Below are 15,896 nucleotides of genomic sequence, written 5' to 3'. Positions count from 1 at the left end.
GCATCCAGGTCAAATATGAGGACCACGCGTGGCCCCCAGTGCACCAGGCAACTGTTGTCAAAGGCACTTACACAGCACAAGGGAGGATGCTTGATTTTTACCTCGGCACTACCTAAATAGAAACTTCTGTAGCACATCATTTAATAGCCCTTCTGTTCAAAGTGCTCTACTCAGCAGAACATTATCTGCAGTCTCCCGGCTCAGGCAAGCCCAGCCACCTTGCAGATGCTAGCTGCTTAGTTAGACACCCAATCTAATACTGACAAAAAACAGTTTCTGGAAAAATAAAAATAAAAATAAAGCCCTCCAGCAAACTTTTATCTTTGTCCACCTGGACACTGTTTTCAGTCACATACTCTTTTGTGCCATAACCCAGGACTTTAATCAAGTTAATCAAGTTTCTATATCCAAAGCAAGAGAAGAATAATATTCATTCTTCATTGGTGAGGTTAAAAATGAAAATTTTTAACCAACACATAATTTTCTACTATGTGTTTCTCCAGACTTTGTATTATAACTGGAAGTGATTATCCCAGGTTCTCCACTCTGGAGTGAGAAACCAGTATCCTCAAATTAAAGAGAACAATGAACCATAAGATCCTGTTAAAGAATATGTTTGAACAAGCCTCTAGTTCATGCAAGAGAGACTTCTTTGCCCCTAGAAATATTTTTCTTTACTATTGACAAGCTTCAATGCAGATTTTTTCGCATGACAGATTTCCTTTACTATACGTGGCTTTCCTACATTTTTTGTTTTTATTTATTTATTTATTATTTTTTATAAATATTGATTATCTGACTAGTACTCAACTGTTAAGAGAAGATCAAACACATTCAGTTTACCTACAAGGTTACTTCTGTGAAGCAAGCTTTTCATAAAATTGCACTTCGGCTAAATACAGTGTTGAGATCTTGCTAAATAAATAAATTAACATTATTTTGCTTAAATACAGGAGAAAAAACAATCTCTGAAAATAAAGACAATCCCCACAATGAATTGGAAGAGGACTGTTTTCTCTTGTTTGTTCAGTATATCCAGTAGCACAATCTGCACAGGATTCTAAGTTTTTGTACTAATGCTCTAAAAAAAAAAAAAACCTACTTCATCCTTTGGAAGCTTTTGTTCTTCCAATGCTGATTTTAAAAGGGATTAACTGTTTCTTTTCAAATCAGAATTGGAAGAGCTCTTCCAGCTAGAAATTTTAAGATTACACCCTAAAATAAATACAGTAAGACACAAACTCAGATCAAAAGAACATGGACCAACAGCTGAGATTCATACCTTAGTTTTGTGGAGAACAGCAAAGGGAAGGGAAAGGTGTAGAGAACGGACAGTTCTCCAGCCCCTGGTCTTGACATGTAAATAAAGACATCTGAGGAGCACACAGGTTGGGAGCTGCTGTAACATTCTATCATAATTAGAAACATTTCGAGAGCCCTGTAATTTCCAATCAAAATTACAGTAATTTCTGATATACAAGCCATGATTCATGACAGAAATTTTACATTCCATGGGAGATTATAGTGGCCTGATGTATGACACACTGAGTACAGCACTAACATAAACAATTCAGTTTAATGTTTAAACAGCACTTGGTGTTTAGAATCCCACAATAAAAGAAACATATTATTGTAGAAATTATCACTTTGACAGTGATTGAAGGGTAGGCAGGCATGTGGCCCATAAAGCTGTAATTTTTACAGTCCACAGCTTGAGTTTAATCATTTTGATATAACATTTCCAAACTATCCCTTTAAATGCTCCTTACAACATATAACTTAAGAGACAACAACCTTTTTGTACAGTGAAATGGAATAAATTCCAAAATGTGAACATCATAGAAGTCAAAGGTCAAATAAAATTAAAAAGAAAGCCAACATTGAAATGCTGAAAGCACAAGAATGAAGGCACAATTAACTGATACTGACAGTTTACCCTGGAAGATGCTGTGTTTTCTAGGAAGAAACTTTAGAAAAGTACAGGATAAGTGACTGCCTGGACTTAATAACTAATCTGACATGAAAATTTAAGATTGCAAGCACTGGTGTCTTAACCGTTTCTATCAAGTGTTGACATAGCAGTGGCTTTAGTTGCACCCATTTTTCTATACGTTTTCTTAACTTGCATCTTGAGTACATTCTCAGTTACATCGATCCTTCTGCATACTCCAGTGATGTTTCTCAGAGGACATGTCACTTATGATAATCACATCAACAAGTGCTCACTGATTTCCCTCTCCTGCCACTCAACTTGACAGAAATACTTCAGTTAAAGAAAGCAGGATAGAAAACCACACAACAAAGGCTTAAAACAGAATGTACAATAAGTGTGTATGCACACACAGGTATCCATACAGCCATCCTATTCCACAGAGACTATACAAGCTTTCTTAGATGTAACTGGTCTGACTGTAAGGTGTTTCTTTTCTATACACAGACAGTTCTGCCCCACCTCTGGTGCACATCCTCAGAACTGGGTCTGCTTCACTGATCCCCATTTCTGACTCATTTGAGCAAAAATCAGAACGTAGGCATTCCTCATTACAGCACAGAGAACTGCAAAATACCAAAGCTCTGTGTCTGCTTTAGCACCACTGTAGATGGACTGAACACAGCTTTTGTCTTGTCCATATCAACTACGGGTTTATGAAACAAACTCTTTCAGAATTGCCTAACTACAGAATAAAAGGTATCCAGTCCCTACCTGGGACTTACAGAAGCTCCAAACTGTGGCACTGTGCCATCAGCCTAACCCACAGCCAGTCACTAAAAATTACACAGAAACAGCTCAAAAATAAATGCGGAGAAAAGTAAGGCTGCTGCGCCCGATGAATTTTACCTGGCTTTTGGTTGCTGCCACCTTTGCAAACAGTGCTTGAGACACCTTAGCTCTCTTCATTTCCTGCTGAATCTCATCATAAATGGAAGCATTAATGTTCATGGAATTATTTTCTGTTTTTCCATTCCTCTCCGTAGCAATAGTAGCAGTTTTGACCTGTAAAATATATGTTATGAGACAATTTTCATTATGGAATAGTCATTTTCCTCTCATTCCCTCCCTAAACAGTTCCCCTCACCATTTTTTTCCTTTTATTCAATACTGATCATACATTCTTTCAGTTTGTTGAAGACTTAGCACTGTAAATTCTGACAACTGGGAAACGAGAAAATTCAGCATATTTTAACAGGTGAATGCATCTGAAATACTTACCATTAGTTGACCACTGTGAATTTCCATGTCATAAAACAAATTATGTGCAAACCTGTCAAACAGTCTTGTAGAGACTTGTGAATCTTTATGAGATTTCTTTGCCCCACACAAATTAAGCAGAAATTATAACTGTGGCACAAAATAATCTCTACTGAAATAACTAAAAGAACAAAAACCAAACAAACAAAAAAACACCTAAACAAATAAATAAATATTCACTGTTCACATCCAGTACACTCAATAGCATGGTAACATAGAAAATCTGTTGCTTCAGATTTAACTTTTTAAAATATTGTCTGATTGGTTTAATTCCTAAGCAGTTCCTTGGAAGAAAAAAAAAAAAAAAAAAAAAGGCAATAATTCAATAATTTAAGATTAATGCATATTTCAATCATACATGAAATCAAAATAAGGCTTTCTTAAAACTCTTAATTCTTGATGAATTTCCCTTACATACTTCAGATACATATTTTTTCAATTATTTATTCTTCTTGAAGCCTGGCTTAAAGAAAAACACACGCAAATAAGACAGAATAACCACATTACCACCACTTCCCTGTTTGTTGCATCTGTAGTTTATGTGCTACCAGTTGAGAGGTACAAAAATCAGCAGGTTCTCTAAGAACGTCCTCAGAATATCTCTACAATATTCTAAACAGCTAAGGAAAGCACCTTTCTTTAGTAGCTCCTCTTGCAGCACTTGCCTGAGATTAGTGGACCTTCAGAGGAGACGAAAGACTGGATTTCTGCCAAGAACCCTCAAGGTGATGATGCAAAATCAAACCTGCAGATTTCAGTTCAAACCTGCTGGTTCATACTGAAATTGTTGGGAGCTGAATTAATTTAGCCATCCGGAAGTTAGCTGTCTAGTCCAAGTTAGTCATCCAAGCTACCTCTAAGTTTAATGAACAGAGCCAGGCAATTCCAGAGGGTGATTCAGCCTGCTCTCAAGGATGCATCTAAAACCAGTTTCACTATCAGTTAAATCCGGTGTAAGTCAGCATCTTTCTGTGCTCTTAAGTCCCTTTGGGTTCAAAGGGAAATCATGACAACACAATAATTCATCTTCTAATCTCACTCTACATGAGCTTTCATGTCACAGGTCTCACAACAAGAGAGGCAAAGAGTTTTGGATGAGGGACATATTTAGGAAAATCAACACTCCTAGAAAAGTCACGCTCAATTTAGCTTAACTATCCTCCATGGTACTTTTAAGATAAAATAATCTAGCCTAGAAACTGGGAGTGCATGCCACTTTTGCTGAGCCTGATTTGTCTAGCAGGCATTTACAGAGCTCTGCTAATGCATGATCATTACCAGCAAATGTGAAACCTCAGCAAGGACAAGGTGCACGCATCCACCTGCCTCCTACTGGCAGGCACTGGCCTTTCTGGTGCCTGAAATCAGGAGTCCTTAATCAGAAGGAAAATGGAGAAAAAAATCCCTGATTTCAGCAGAGTTTATCAAATGTCATGCTTCCGTCTGCAAAAAACTGGCATCTTGCAGGAGCAACCTGGAGAGTTGCTTTTTCTGCATTGTGGCATTTTATGTGTGATGCTGCAGCAGAGGATGGCCAAGCTTGGGTCGGTGGCTGCTCAAAAATGTCTGAGGAACTAGGCAACAAGCAGCATGAGAAGCAGTGCCATGAATCTCCTCTTCTTCACACTTCAGGGTGGGGAAACACATGCTTCATGCTGAGCAAATTAGCATAGGATTGTAAGAGTAGGTTCATCTCCTGAAAACCACACAGTGATACAATTTGAAAATTACAAAATCAGTGGCAGTTTTATAATCTTTAAATGAAATGTACTCACTAAAAGATAACTGATGACCAATAGGAACATGAAGTTTACTACTGGAGACAGCAGTCACTGCAAACATGTAAAAATCATGCTAAATTAATTAGAAAATGAAAAGTGATGGCTTTGTTAACTCATCTTCTTGGACCAACGATTTAAATTTTGGTGAAGTTATCCTTCCAAAAGAAATACTTGTAACTAATCTTGTAAGGTCCACAGGGAAAGATAAAAGGATGAAAAGTACTGTCCTAGGATGTATAATGCCATGGCATATTTTGGGAAGAAAGCTATTTGCTCTTGTGATCCTAATCAAAATGTCTTTTCTGTAAGCATGTCGGCTTTTTGATTACCACTCAGCTTCAAAAGACAGCTTCATGTTGTAGTAGTACTTCATACAACGCTGAAATGAGCTGTAGAGTGAACAGCCAGATCATTAAAAACCAGAACTCATACACCTCATTGGAGACAATTTATATCGTGACTGTTGGTCTACACTTTTCCACGTGCAATTTAGTATGGATATGCTTTTAACCTAAGAGAACTATTGAAAATCCTCATTCTGGTTGACAAATCACATCTATTTTTACACAAGACAATAAACTCAATGGCATCTAATGTGTCACTGAAGTTAAAAAAAAAAAAAAAGGCTCATATTGCCCTATTGCCTTTTGCTGATATTGAATTGGAAAATGAACAACGGAAAACACTAATATCTGCATCAAAATGCCATATTAGCCCACATATCTTCAGGAGAATGAAAGTCTTAAATTTATAAAATGGTAGGCCTGGGGATTATCGAGAGTTGTAGTTGTAGTTCACAGCCATATTCCTTCCCTCTCCACTTTACATCACTGGCCAAGTATAAAAATTCTTCCCCTGCTTCTTAACAGTTTCTCTTTAAAGATCAGGTATAGACTGCGACTGGACTAGATGGACCATTGGTCTGCTCTGGTCTGATGAATTCCATGCAATAATGCTAATTAACCTCTTGGAGAATATCCATACATAAAACTGTTTCATAATTTATACATAGCAAGCATCTAGCCTGCTGTGTTGAATTTAGAATTGAGTTCAAGCTAGAGGCTGCTTGAAGCTGACTTGAAAAAACATCCTCCTCCTCCTCCTCAAAAAGAAAAAGAAAAAGAAAAAAAGAGGGGAAGGGAAGGGAAGGGAAGGGAAGGGAAGGGAAGGGAAGGGAAGGGAAGGGAAGGGAAGGGAAGGGAAGGGAAGGGAAGGGAAGGGAAGGGAAGGGAAGGGAAGGGAAGGGAAGGGAAGGGAAGGGAAGGGAAGGGAAGGGAAGGGAAGGGAAGGGAAGGGAAGGGAAGGGAAGGGAAGGGAAGGGAAGGGAAGGGAAGGGAAGGGAAGGGAAGGGAAGGGAAGGGAAGGGAAGGGAAGGGAAGGGAAGGGAAGGGAAGGGAAGGGAAGGGAAGGGAAGGGAAAGAAACACGGAGAAACAAAAAGCCCTCAATATGCAAACCTTAGGACTTGTGAGGGAAGGTAGAAAAAGTATTCATTTTGGATAGAAAAACAAAACAAAGCATAATCTCCCATCTTATCTATGCTTAAACACAACCTCTCACTCCACCCACACATATAGCCACATTTTCTGTTTAGGAAACAAATCGTAGATTAGCTATTTTTTTTTTTTTTAATAGTAATCAAATTTTGCAAATACTAACTGAACAAGGGAGCATTATTTTATAAGCGTAACATTCTGAGAATCAGAAACTCAGTTGGCCATCTCCCTATCACCAATCAATTTAATCATTTAAAAATAGCTGGAAAAAAAATAACACATCCGTCCCCTCCTGGTCTGCCTAGATAGATATCTTCTCATCAAATAAAGCCAAGTACAGTGGCAAAAAAATTCAGTATTCATTTCATTTTCCTTAACAAAGTAGAGGCTATTGGAGAAGGAATAACCAATCTGAAGTGGTTTTCACAAACATGGAAGTTCATTTCTTCCTCATCAAAACTAAAACAAAAAAAAAATCTTTTACAACACATTCTCATAAGTACTGTTTTAGCTTGGGAACAAAAATCTTCTTTAATCCTGGTTTAGCTTTTAATATTACATCGTACATTAAAATTCATAAAGTAGTTCATTCCAGGCAAAACAAACTACTTTTCAGTTCTACTCTGCAAATAGCACAGGAGGTACAATAAATGCTGTTGCTTTCAGAACAGCTTTTATCAGGACAAGGTTTACTACTCCATTATTACTGCGGCGCCTGGAAGTGCAGTTATAGTTAAGTGTCAGTGTTTCCATTAACTCTCCTCCATGGTGGTTTTCACGGGGGAAGGAGAGGGTTGCATTTATTATTTTGTTCATTTTGAGTTTCATTAAAGTGCAACTTGGCACAAGGACTACCAAACTAAGTCTCAAATTTAAAAATTAAAATTTTGCTGGTGGTGATGGATGATGTGTGAAGTCCAGGGCTCTAACGTGAAATTGTGTGACGCAGGCATTATCTGCAGTTCCTGGAAATACAAGTGTGCAAGTTCACTGGTCTTCAAGCCCCAAAAAAGCAGTGTCCTCCTCAGTACCAGTCTTTAAGAATGACATCCTTTCTCTGGGATGCAATCTGAAACTGCTTTATCATGAAAAAACTCTAATATGTATTTGTGGTCAGAAGCCAGGAGAATATGAAAATCAAAATTTTTATAAACTGAGCAGCCAAAACTGTAACTCATGCAAGATTTGTGGATGTTTCTTAAGAAGTTGGCTTGCTAAAATTGTATTCTGCTCTTGACTTTATACATATTCTGTTTTTACAGAGGGTCATGATGGACCTCAAAAGTCAGCACAGTTTTTCTTTGGGCAATATGGGTGGGGAAAAATAGTTTCTTCCTCAGCACTTCTGAAACTGAGGTCACTTGTTCTGAGAAAGAAGTGTGCATAACTGTAGGACAGCTATCAGCATATAAAAGAAAACAAATCTGTCACTTGGTCACCTGTCTCCATCCTTTCTCCAAGTTGAGGAGAAGGAAGAATCTGCTGGTATGCTAGGAGCCATCCCAAGCATCAACCCCGGGAAACTCTATTCACCCTCAAGGCAGGTGTTGAAGAGGGGAAAAAGTGTATGAATAAAGAAATTTAAAAAAAAGAAAGGATTTTTTTTTTTTTTTTTGGTGTGTGGCGGGGAAGGGGGTGTGGGGGGTTGGAGAGGTTGAATTAGATCGCCCTGCATTACCTACCTGATGGAGATGCGAATGTTTATACTTTTCACTGCCCCGGGAAAGAGCCTGACAGACAAGATTCTGCCCCAGGAGGTGGTAAGGTGAATAACATCCAAGAGAAAATTCTTGCGCACTTCGTCTCTTTGTACTTAGCCCACCATCAAGTAAGATAGTAACAGCTGTAACAACTTGACCAGCACAGAGGGCTAAACACAGTTCTGAAAGCTCACGCATTAGAGGCTAATGATTTCAATTAAAAAAAAATTAGTAAGATTTTGCTTTTTTGTTTAAGTCAGGGAGAAAGGGAAAAGTAAAGGGGACAAAGAGCTTCTTAAAGGATTTCCAAAAAGAATTGGAAACAATCCAGATACATTAGCTCAAGTAGCAACTAGTAAGAATGCTGTAAAAATGAGATAAATTCAGTGCAGTTCCTTCTAACTCAGCCACCAGGGTTTCTGCTTGGTGAGTTCCTACTATCCTATCAGACCTCCAAGGTCACGCTTTCTGTTTTTGCATGTAACAGTATGTAAAATTCACACAGAACAAGCCCAGCTGCTAAATGGTTAAATCTGCTCTACTGTCTGGCCACCAGTTGGCAACACAAAAATGCAAAATAGATTCTTTTCAGGATGTTTATTTTCACATCCTTCTGAAACTGATAACTTGCAATTGCAAAATAAACCTTCATGTGTGGCATATTAGCTTCCATTTTTCATGGTTTCATAGTTTAATTGTTTCAAATGTTACACTGGTCTAAAGACTTAATATTAAATATGCTGGCTGTTGCCTAAATTCTGTTGTCAGGATAAATGGTCTGTTTTGTCTTTCAACAGCTATCCAAGTAGTTCACAGCTAAGCTAGAAAAATATTATGCTGCATTTCTATGCAGTGAATGTTAAATAATTGCTCATAATAATTTTAGTAATAATCATGTTGGTAGTTTTATTTCTTTAATATCAAATGCTCAATAAACTGTGGTCAGTTTTCTTGGGGTGGGGTAGAGGTAAGCAGCAATCAGAGAACTAGCTTGCATTAATAATTTTGCAGAATCCTGACTCCTATTTCTGCTACAATTTGTAAAATTTTATTTTCTAGGGCAATTATTAGAATAATTTCATTATTACTTCTAGCATTAAGTCTTGTACTTACTCTACTAAAATGGATATTTAAATATTCAAACCCAGGGTTCAAAACTCTTCCTAGCAGCTGGCAAGTGCTACATGTGTTTATAAGTGGATAATTCTGGCAACATGTTAAAAGTTGTGCAGCACCCAGACTTTGATGTTTCCACATCCCTCATCCGCCTAGGAGATAAAGTGCTCACATTTTGCTGAATGACAAAAAAACAATACAGTAGTTAGAAAAATGCTTGTTTTGTTCTATACTTCTCAAGTATTAGTCTATAAGGATTCCTTGTTAACCTGTTTTCCTTTTAAAAAGGATCCAAACAAAACTGTATGCAGTTTCTACTTTTAACTGTCGTGATTAGACTAACAATACTCCTGAATGCCACTAAAAAAAAAATGGCATGCAAATGTAAACAAGTACACAGTAAAAAAGAAGAAGAAAAAAAAAAGGACTTTATGTCTTGTCAGTAAAAGTACAAACAACCCTAAGTCTCTCTTTCAGGCTGCAAATCTGCAAATTTATACAATTTAAAGTGTAAATTAAAACCAATACAAGGACTACCTCTGACTCGACATCCTTCTGGAAGGTCCTGCAATTAACTCTGTTGTTTAGCTGTGAAATTGCCCAAGACCACTTGAGACAAAGTGAGACATTACCTTGGTAGAAAGAGATAAGTTAAGAAGGAGGGTTAGCCTTTGCTCTGAATTACCTGGGCTGTGGGAGTATGTACAGATATTAATCCAAACTCAAAAGTTGTTTTGAACACAGTTATCTATATTTAACTATTTCCTGCTAAAGCATTGCTATGTAAATAGACTCTCCTACTTTATCTTGAAGGGTATCTTTAGTGGATTTTACAGACTAAACTCAGTCAATGATAACAAAACTAGACCATTAGCACAGTCTGTTCTTTCTGTTAATATTTTTTCTTTTCTTGTGAAAAGCACTATAGCAGGTCAAAGTGATCTTCTGTCCTCCCTTTTCCTATGTCCTCATCATTCATTACTTTTGCATGATCCTTGGCATCCATTAGAAATCAGGTGAATAATCTGTAGGAATTTGTAGCATTCAGAATAAATATAGAATATAGTTGTAGGCATATGCTTGAGCCTGTTTAGTTAAAAAAAAACTGATCTGTGTTTATACACTCAAACATCACAAAACCTCCAAAATTCTCAAGCCTTGCTTTGTATGGCAAACCTAGCAAAGCATCATTCCCACATATCTCCAGATCAGATCTGTTTTGTTCTTGTAAAGGTACAACCTTTAGCTAAAGCAATGCCAGGTATTTCAGAAAAGGTACTCTTTTTTTTTTTTTTTTTTTTTTTTTTTGAGTGTTTCACAATTGCATTTCTCAATTTCTCATGCCCCCTAAAACCAGCATCAAGAGTTTGCTTGACAGACACAAGGACTGCACCACTGAATTTATGTAATTAATTCTGACAGACTTTCTCATTTTGGGAGAATTAAAGAAGTCGCACCAGATTTTACAGAAATCAATAGGAGTTTCATCTGAACACAAACTAAATGAAGCTATAGTGCACATATGCCAAACTTTCAGAGCAATGGATCATGCAAGACTGTTTTGTTACCCAGTTGTCAACAGCTTGATCTGATGAAGGTGCCCCCAGCATTTTGGGAGGGAGTCTTATCTCCTAGACATTTGGTTCAACCTATTTGTTTTCTGGAATGTAATTCTAAAGGCAATACAATGTGCTCATATTTCTGCTTTCATTCCCACTCAGTTTAGTGGTCTAAATCCTTCAAAATTCCTGTTTAAAACTCTAACATTAAAACAACACCTGAGAATTACAGGGAAAAAAAAATAAAGAGAATAAAAGACAGTGTGATCCTAGACCAAATAAAGCTTGTGTCTCAATAGAAAGAGCAAAAAACTCTGTGGGGGCCATAATGGATAGAGTTTATCTTAAAACTAGAAAATAGCTAGTAATGAACTGCTACTATCATCCATTACATTTCTTAAATTTAATTTGTGACATGCACTGCAAATAACGATTCTGTGAGCGTTTAAAGAACACGACTGCAAAATCTTTCCTCTTTTGAAGAAAGGCATCACCCTGCAGGACATGAAGAAAGCACAACAAGCAAATGCAAAAGACAGAGAGAGCAGTTTACTTGTGGAGGCCGGCTGGGCGGTGTGCTTATGAGAGGTGCGGGGCCCATGGCAGAGGCTGCGTTCAAACTCCTTTCCCTTTCATCCTGGTAAATTCGATCTCGTTCAGCTTCTGGCAGCTGCAAGAAGTTCTGCATAGCCCGAAGGTTTACGAGCAAGGACTGCGAGGCAGTCTTGGGATCCTCTTCCTTTCGGAGGATTTCTGAGAGCAAGCCCTGTAGGGAGGGGGAAGAGAAAAAATGCTGGACAGTTAGCCTGGTACAATTGTCCCCTGCACAGCCGCTGCTCATCAGTCCTCCTTCCACTGGGCTTGGAATGAGAACAGCCAAACAGACTATTAGCTCCACACAGGAATATATTAATGGCAATTTAGGTAACAGAGAAGAGAGCCTCAATTGTGCTCTTAATTTTATTAAGCATCTGTTTTACATACAACACAAACTGAATCTGCCTAATGGGTCTCCTTCCTTTTACTGGCTTAACTTGCCATGAAATCTTTCACAGCTGCCAGACAATCACAAGAAGTTAAGAGTAAATGAAACACACATAGTCCAGAGGCATGATAAGGTTCTCAGGCTTCCCAAACAAAGCACACAGCAAACCTCAAGAAATGGCTTTCCTTGTTACTAGCAGCTTAAACAGCTCTTTGAAAGAAGTGATATCTTACAGCTAATTTGAAATAATAATATACTCATAATGTTCTTTAAGTACTTCTTAATGGATCCAGATCCATATTTTTAATAAGGCAGTACTTAGATGTGAAAGTTTTATATCAGAGTTTAATAACAGGTGACAAAACTGACCACTGGCCTCTGAAGGAATGCTTCCTCTGCTTTGTCAAAGAAAGAGAGAGGTTTGTCCCTCTCCTCCCACCATCTCCATTCCCACATCAGGACTACACTAATTCTTACCCAGTCCATTGCCTGTGCTTCACGTGGGCATGTGCTGTGTAGGTCCCTCATCCAGTCCTTTTATTAGCATTGTCCTTGTGAAAGCCCAACAAGGATACACCAAAGAGAACATTAGGAATGAAAGAAAGCCAGCACCCAGGGCACATGCAGCAGGCTGCAGATGACAGCAGGCTGCCATCTCATACAAATCACGCCAGGTTCCCTACATAATCACTACATCTCACGTCTCAGCAATGGAGCAGGTCTGAGAGACCTAATTACTCTAATAGATGAAATATTTATGAACCTGTGAATGCAACTAGAAGTTTAACATCAACAGGTTCTTAAAGTCTCCCCCCTGCCAAGTTCTCCTTTTAAATACGTCAGGCGTACAAAATGCTCTGCTGTCTTGAAGTAACAAGGTTTGCAGTAAGAAAACTGTTAATTTTTGCAAAAGCAAACATGAGTTTCTTTTGAAAATAAATGCTATTACCATGCTGGGACAAGGAGAGGCTTCTACTGTGAGTGTAACAAGGGAACATGAATGTGGTATTAAAGAACACAACCCAGTGGTCCTTTTCCTAAAGAGATGTTGCATTTAAGGAGGTGGAGAGGGTTCTGCTTTAACTCAGAAGAAGCAGTAAGACTAAGAGAAACAATTCTGACTGAAGATATCCATTCCTACAGAAAGCTATGGCCCAAACATCAGCTCCTGCCTTCTCTAGGGAGTTCTTATGCTCACAGCACCTAGGGAAGCTGTTGTCTATCCCAAAAAGTCCTTTCTTATCAGGCAAAAGCCCCATATGGAGGTGCTGCTGCAAAGTCAATGCTCCCAGGCAGCCATGCTCAGGCAGCTCAGCACGCACCCAGCACAATTCTGAGCTCTGCATTTCCACATCACTCTTCTGCCTCCCAAGGCAATGAGGATGAAGGTGTTAAACACAATGTTGGGGCCAGCCTGGTCCTCAAGACTCCATATGGGTCTGCACAAACAGAAGGAAGGTGGGATGGAAAACACAAACTGCCTTCCCAGCACTGAGCCTGGAAAATAATTTGGAGGAGGATTTTTTTAAAAAATAAAAAGCTGGTGAATGCTTTCTTACCACTATTCTTCATCCCTCCTCTTTTCTGGTGTCCAGGCAGAAACTATTTAGGAGGTAAATAAGTGAGTTACAGACAAAAGCATCATTTGGGTTAAAACTTATACTAAGTTTGAAAATTTTCTTAGTGATTAGTCTCAACAATAAACTTATTACAAAATGTGGAAGTTAAATTCTCATCTACATGGTTTATGTACTTCTAAATACTCAAAACACACTGTTGTCATGTTTGTCAGTGGTAGGGTTACACTACCCATCCTCCAAAGAGCATCAAAAATGATTCTGTGCCACTGGAGAGAAGACAAAGCTGTCTGCAGAGCACAAGATGTATGACTGATGTGTAAAAATGTGTGATTTCTGACTGCTACTGTGCTGAGAACAACTGGATTAAAATGAAGAAAGGAAAGCTAAACTCAAGTGGACTGATCCTGCACTGGCAGGATCTCCTGCACTGGTAGGAGAGAAGAATCCTTACCAACAGTCAACCACAGAAGATGTCCTTGAAAAATGCTTTAGCACATACTAGAAAAGAATTACTGGAATAGGTCTTTGCCACATAGTAGGCAGTTAAAGAAAAAAAGGCAGAAAAAGGCTTTTTTTTTTTTTCTTCAATAATTTTTTGCTCTGTAGTGAAATAAACAAAGCAAGTTTTCCTGTTGTTTTTGTTTTGCTTTCAGTTTTTCCTGCATTTGTCATTACAACAATACCTGCAAGACATCTCCTGGTGATTAGAAATGGCATTAAGTCCTCATTCCCCTCGCTTTTCCCTACCACTGGTGTGAGTCTTTGCATGAGTTGGGAGCACAGCAGAGGACACAGATGTGGAGAGAAGAGGGTAGATGATAGCATGGGAAGAAGGAGTAAGGAGGTGTTTACTTTGAGGGCATTTGAACCTAAAAGTCAGAATATTCGTGCAAATAACAGAAGATAATGGTGTAGTACAAGGCATGGGGAATGTCTTACAATACAGTATGCCTTCTCCAAATATTACTTTGTTCCTACTGCTTCAACTTTTTGAGCATCAAAATTCACCCAGAGAAAGTTAGACAAGAATCAAAATGGGAAGATCCTAGAAAGAATACCCTCATATCTTGCCATTCATTCTACAAGGCTTGAAACAGTTTGCTAAGCTGCAAGTCTTGGTGTCGTCTCCTGATACTGAATCTCAGGTTGCATAATAAGCCAATGCTACGTGGCCCAGAGGTTATAGGAAAAGTCAGAGGCAGAGTCCTCTTCACTCTTCCTCCCTGTTATTCTCTCACACTGGAAATGTATTTTCTTAAGATGCTACCAGGAGCCATTGAAAAAAGAAAGTTTACACGTTATCACAAGTATAATTCATTACTAATTGCACAAAAATGTTCAATAAATATTATCAGTGCTTTCAAAAGCTAATTATGAATTCTTTAAAAGTGGAGATAAACGAAAGTGTCTGCCAATATGAACAAAAACACTGCCTGTCTGGCCCCCAGTTTGTCTCCACTTTGAACATAATCACTGATTCAAATAGATTTTATCAGCCTCATAGAACTTCAAAGCTCCAGAAGAAAAATGCAATTTGCCAAAAATCCTCCCCAAAATATGTAGAACATCCTCGAACGCTATCTGCCTTCATTGCAGGGTGCTTAAGACCCATGTCCAGGTGGAGGATTATTTGCAGGCTCCACCCACAAGCCTGGATCTCTGCCAAATAAGTTATAAGCAGACACATTTATCTATGTCGCTTAGTAGCAAGAGGAGAGCTGTCATGATAGTGTAATAGCACCTTTTTACCTTTTATTCAATAGTGATATGGATAGTGTGCTTTTTCTTAAATTACAGTACGAAGAATTATATGAATACAGTGGCAATTTCTGTTATACTTAAGCAGGCAAATTTCTCTCTACCACATAATTTACAGAACTCAAATTCAATAAAACATTACATGATGGTCCATTACTGTTATCAATTTTGAATAATCCATCTTCATTTTTCATTTTACTGGAAAATAAAGTGTGCCAAAGACAAAGTGGAAGAAAAAAAAGTGCCTGAGAAGGTGGTTGGTGTAAACTTGGATGTTGTTTTAAAATTACATGGAGCCATTTACTGCATCCAAGTGTTCTCCCTTGAAATAGCTGTTGCCCAGAATTAGTATGGGCACAGTTTTAAATACACAGAAGCTTTTACATAGGAGAAGAGGCATTATCTATTAACAAAATGCAATATATCCTGGCAGCTAATATTTTAAACAAGTATGGGGGTGAAGGAAAAAGGAGGAGGAGAGAAAGGTATCTGGCAGAAACACTGAGAAGGACTCAAAAAACCTTGATATGAAAAACTGTCACTTGTGGGAAGAGGAAAAATTACAATAGTCAGACATGGCAAAAGTGGCAGAAAGCACTCCTCCACTTTTCACCAAGCTGGAGATGGAGGTCACTCACCTCTGTACAGCAGAACCTGAACTCATGCAGCAAA

At 38.3% G+C, this 15,896-nt stretch overlaps 1 protein-coding gene across 8 annotated transcripts in view; it reads right to left on the bottom strand.

The window, feature by feature from the left end:
• The window catches only part of SATB1 (SATB homeobox 1), a 91,752-nt gene that overhangs the window by 22,738 nt on the left and 53,118 nt on the right, over positions 1 to 15,896 (bottom strand). For all 8 annotated transcript variants that reach the window (XM_090142590.1, XM_031590207.2, XM_090142587.1 and 5 more), the window contains 2 exons: positions 11,455 to 11,667; positions 2,840 to 2,995 (listed from right to left, as the gene is read on the bottom strand). In XM_090142590.1, the coding sequence (XP_089998716.1) occupies positions 2,840 to 2,995; positions 11,455 to 11,667 (369 nt within the window). The remainder of the gene's footprint in view (positions 1 to 2,839; positions 2,996 to 11,454; positions 11,668 to 15,896) is intronic.

The sequence above is a fragment of the Phasianus colchicus genome, chromosome 6 (assembly GCF_987193195.1).
Source record: "Phasianus colchicus chromosome 6, bPhaCol1.hap1.1, whole genome shotgun sequence".
NCBI lineage: Eukaryota > Metazoa > Chordata > Aves > Galliformes > Phasianidae > Phasianus > Phasianus colchicus.
This window is presented reverse-complemented; position numbering and strand designations above follow the sequence as displayed.